Source organism: Vicia villosa, linkage group LG5, assembly GCF_029867415.1.
Source record: "Vicia villosa cultivar HV-30 ecotype Madison, WI linkage group LG5, Vvil1.0, whole genome shotgun sequence".
Classification (NCBI taxonomy): domain Eukaryota; kingdom Viridiplantae; phylum Streptophyta; class Magnoliopsida; order Fabales; family Fabaceae; genus Vicia; species Vicia villosa.
In genome coordinates this window covers 130,426,959-130,431,274 of record NC_081184.1, presented here as the reverse complement: position 1 = coordinate 130,431,274, position 4,316 = coordinate 130,426,959, and the positions used below count along the sequence as shown (strand labels likewise).

General features: G+C 30.5%; 1 protein-coding gene across 1 annotated transcript; it reads right to left on the bottom strand.

Annotated features, from left to right (window-relative positions):
* Positions 1–485: 485 nt before the first annotated feature.
* On the bottom strand, positions 486–3,781 carry LOC131607345 (rRNA-processing protein fcf2-like). The gene is made up of 6 exons (XM_058879360.1): positions 3,642–3,781; positions 3,080–3,317; positions 2,225–2,285; positions 1,393–1,470; positions 1,188–1,303; positions 486–922 (listed from the first exon to the last, which is right to left on the bottom strand). The coding sequence occupies exons 2-6, from the start codon at positions 3,313–3,315 to the stop codon at positions 811–813; spliced, it is 603 nt and encodes a 200-aa protein (XP_058735343.1). The 5' UTR covers positions 3,316–3,317; positions 3,642–3,781; the 3' UTR covers positions 486–810.
* Positions 3,782–4,316: the final 535 nt, after the last annotated feature.

The following is a 4,316-nucleotide window of genomic DNA, read 5'->3' as shown; positions in this document are numbered from 1 at the left end:
TTAAATGGATTAAAAAAAGAAAGTAATTACAGAAACTAATAAGTATTGTTGGTAGTATGATGATTATGAAAACAGGCATACTCAGATTTAATTTTTTAGGAGGAATTTGGTTCAAAGATTTAGAAACAATTCCAGAAATAAATTATTCAAAAAGAAAAATAAGAAAGTTTAATTCCCAAATATGTTTTAAAAAATATATTATTTAATATTTAAAAAAATTTAATAGTTATATTTTTTTAATTAAAAAATCATGTGAAATTTCCTGGAAATGAATATTTCCACCTTATATAGAAATAAAATCATTGAAATTATAAAAGTTATTTTATTTCTTAGAACATTTATACAGAAGAATAAGTTTTCTTCAACCTCTTAATAAAATATGGGAATTTAATTCTGAAACTTAAGCATTTACTTCATTTAAAAAAGCACTTCAACAACAATAATAACTAGTTCTTATATAATATAAATGCTAAAGTTGAAAGAAATTACGAACATGAATTTCCTTAATACAAAAATGAGACTTAAAACATTGACTAGACTAATAGCCTGTTTGGATCGAAAAATGATAGACTTGCATTTTGGACAAGAAGCTTGTTTTCACCGTAAAGTGGCGGTAAACATGTGATGGCTCATTGCAGAAGCTATTCCAAACATGCTAGAAATCGACAAAATATAACTTCTTAGGTTTAGTAATTTTACATAAACTCAATAATTATAAACTGTTCCATTGCATTAATTTCCTGACATGCGAACAAAACTGAATGCAATAAACTCCAACTGTCGTCCATAACTCCAACAAGTCCATAAAACTCAGAATTTCCTCCTTTCTTTTGCACGTTTCCGAGAACTTTGGCCCCTGATCTTCCACATTTCTTTCCCAGCTGGCTGCCTCTGCTCTTCGATTTCTCGAACCTTACGCTTCCTATAAAAAATGTTGATATAAAGTAAAGTTAAGCTCAATAGAGAGATGCTTTTTAAATTCATGCAAGTAATTTTAACATCCACATTGCATTAAAATTATACATACTTATTTAGCAGCAGGATTACAGCAAAAATAAAACTACAATAATAACACTATCCTGTCTAATGGAAATTTCTGATATTGATTCCCTTGCAACATATAAAACGACTGCATTGCATGCTTTTTCAAACTTAACTGGTAAAATGTTTTCCAATGCATATCTTACCTGAAAGCTGAAAGGTTTTGATCAGCAAGAAACTCATCTGCAAGCGTTTCTTTCCTCTCTTTCTTTGTTAATCTGCCTGAGAAGTAGTCCAGCGGGGAACCTACAATTGTTCCGACCTGATCATATACAAATGGTGATAAAAAGTTAAAGATGAATCACCCAGAAATCAAATTTTTTATGGGACTCTCAACAACACTAAACTTGCCTGAAAGTACTTTGGAAGAGTCTTTGATTTTGAACCACCCTTCTTGTAGTGTCGTTTTGGATCAATGGCATCCCTCATCTGTGACCATCAACCAATATATACATATTAAAGTGTAAGTATCATATTTCCACAAATAAAGACATTAAAATGTTGTGGTATATTATGCACAATAAAAATAGATAGCTCAAGACAAACATAAGGCTCCATGAGCATTTTAAAATGTTATTGAAGTGAACTGATGAACTATGGTCTTAACATTTCTCCCTAAACTCTCGGCGTATACATCCATGAGCATTGTAGTTTATTTCCCCATGTTAGGAAAGTTTCCATAAGGCTTCAATTTGATGGTTGCCATCAATACTCTAACAAGCATATAAATTTGGTTCATACGTCAATGCTAATCATAATTTGTTACGACAAAACACAAGAGAAAGAGTTAGCTCCGCCAATCTTAAGTACTTTAGATCACCAGCAAGAAGTATGAAACCAATACTATGAAAAGGATAACTGAAAGGCAATACAAACATATATAACATGTGAAGGTGGACTATAATTGATGGGAGGGAGTAATTAGAAAACCTACCTTCGAAAAAAACTACTCTCTTAAATCTTACTGAATTTTTAGTTTGCAAATACCAAATCTTGGCAGAAAAACAGTATCCTATACTTGCTTTTCATTCTTTCTTTTCATCTAGGATACTAGAGCATTTATATGTCATGCCTATCAACTTAATCTAAGCAAATATCATGTCATCATATTGAAAAATGAATATATTCCAGATCCTCTTTGGAGGGCAGGGGAGATAGAACATAGTGTCCAAAATTCAATCACCTTTAGTAACTTCAGATCTCTCTGCAGCTCAGGGGTCATGGTTTGAGCAGGCATGTCAAACCTGTTAAAGATTTAAATATGATTAGATAACTCCCATTATGATTTCTAACCTAAAAACACACATAGAAATCAAAGGAAATGTATAAATAAATATTCAACATCAGTCAAGTCTTATCCTTTCAAAACAAACAATCAAACAAAAAAACCAAATCTCATCCCACTAAGTGTGGTCGGCTACATAAATCATATGCCGGACGCCATAATGTTCTATCATTTAATAGAAAAGTGTTAGCTATGTCGTTGTAAAACTAACATTCATATTCTGTTAAATTCATAACAGAATTATAAACATGATTCTCTCTTCTCTCAACTCTTACAAAATCAATATGAACAATTCTTCATCCCTTCCACTTTTCTATTATGGGGATGAAGAATTGTTCATATTGATTTTGTAAGAGTTGAGAGAAGAGAGAATTGTATTTATAATTTTGCTATGAATTTAACAGAAAATGTATGTTAGTTTTACAATGAAATAGCCAACTGCTATTTATAATAGGCCGAATCTGAAGTGAGTTAGTTACACTCAGTTGCATTGTTGTAACAACCTTCTTAAGCTTTCTAACTGATTCCTTTCTGTTTTCTAACTGTAATTCTTTCTCTAATGTTGTCATTTCTAATATTATCATGTCAAGTTATGCAATATAATTCAAATAAATAAATTTAAAATTGATAAAAAAAAACAACCCCCATCACTAAATGTCCAGTTAAGTAGTGTAAAAAATGACATAGACGATTAAACAAAAGATTTCAACCTTGGTTGCATCAAGAAAAGGTAAAACTTGCTTTAGATCATACCATTGTTTTCCAGCAGTATCCTTAACTTGCTGTCTCAATAACTTATTTAATTTTCTGGGATCATTGGGAGGAACCAATAGCCCATTAACCAATTCTGAATTCGGCTTCCAGATAGTGCTACTTGGTGCCTTGGCTTGAAGTTGGGCATGAGATGGATCACTTGTAGCCTTTGACAGAGATGGAAAAGGCAACTGTGGTTGCCACGAGAGGCCAATCACTGGCTTTTTCTCCGGCATTCCTGAAACAAAATGAAAGGCAGTGAAATTTCAAAAACAAATGCATTAGGCCTGAAAAGTCGAAAACTCAAGCCAAATAAAAATTCATAAAAAACTGTTCAAAAATTTCAAGGCACTATAACATTTTTTTACACAATTAGGATCTAATACAACTATATACCACTGATGTTTTCACTGATAGCATAAAGAACGTACAGAAAGTAAGAACAAGCATCGCTGAAATCAAAGGTGAAACCATAAACCCTAGAAAATAAGTAAAACTCGCATAAATGAAAGGGAAGAAACAGGTATGAGAGAGAAAGAGAAAGAGAAAGATAGTACGCTACCTTGAAGAATCGAAAATGGTTTGAGAAGGAAGAGAGAGAAGTGCTTGAAGAACCAAATCGAACGAAGACTTAGAGAACGGCTTGAGAAAATGGCTTCAGACAATGGCTTGAAACAAGTCTAGGATGAAATTGAAGAGTTATGTCGGAGACTATGTTAAAAAAAAATTTAAAAAAAGATAAAAAATAAATAATAAATAAATAAATAATAATAATAATAATAATAATAATAATAATAATAATAATAATAATAATAATAATAATAATAATAATAATAATAATAATAAATAAAATTATATATAGAGTTAAAAGGTAGTGCACCGTTGCTGTAAAAAAAATTTACACTATCATCCAATAGAAACATTTTATTCAGTAATTTAAAATTTATAATATGATTTGGCCCTTAACAAGGTCGTGATTGGTTAACAGTGTAAAACTTTTTTATACTGTACATCACTCATTTTCTCTTATATATATCCTTCGGTCATCTATCAATTCTAGTTTATTCTTAATTCATGCGCGAACAATACTACTATTTTATTTTTTTTATATTTAGTGTCAATATCCTATCAATATCACAGTTGCAAAAATGAAAGAAAAAAAAAAGAATTATAAAATAGAGAAAAATTGAGTTTTAACTAGAAAACTAAAATATTAAAAACATCAAAATATCAGTAT

What these genes read in the sequence shown, in the direction of transcription:
- LOC131607345 (XM_058879360.1), bottom strand. Translation starts at nt 3,315, where the DNA reads ATGCCGGAGAAAAAGCCAGTGATTGGCCTCTCGTGGCAACCACAGTTG. An exon ending in GATACTGCTGGAAAACAATG is followed by an intron (nt 2,286 to 3,079) that starts GTATGATCTAAA and finishes AATCTTTAACAG; the next exon opens with GTTTGACATGCCTGCTCAAA. An exon ending in CTCTTCCAAAGTACTTTCAG is followed by an intron (nt 1,304 to 1,392) that starts GCAAGTTTAGTG and finishes GTATATGATCAG; the next exon opens with GTCGGAACAATTGTAGGTTC.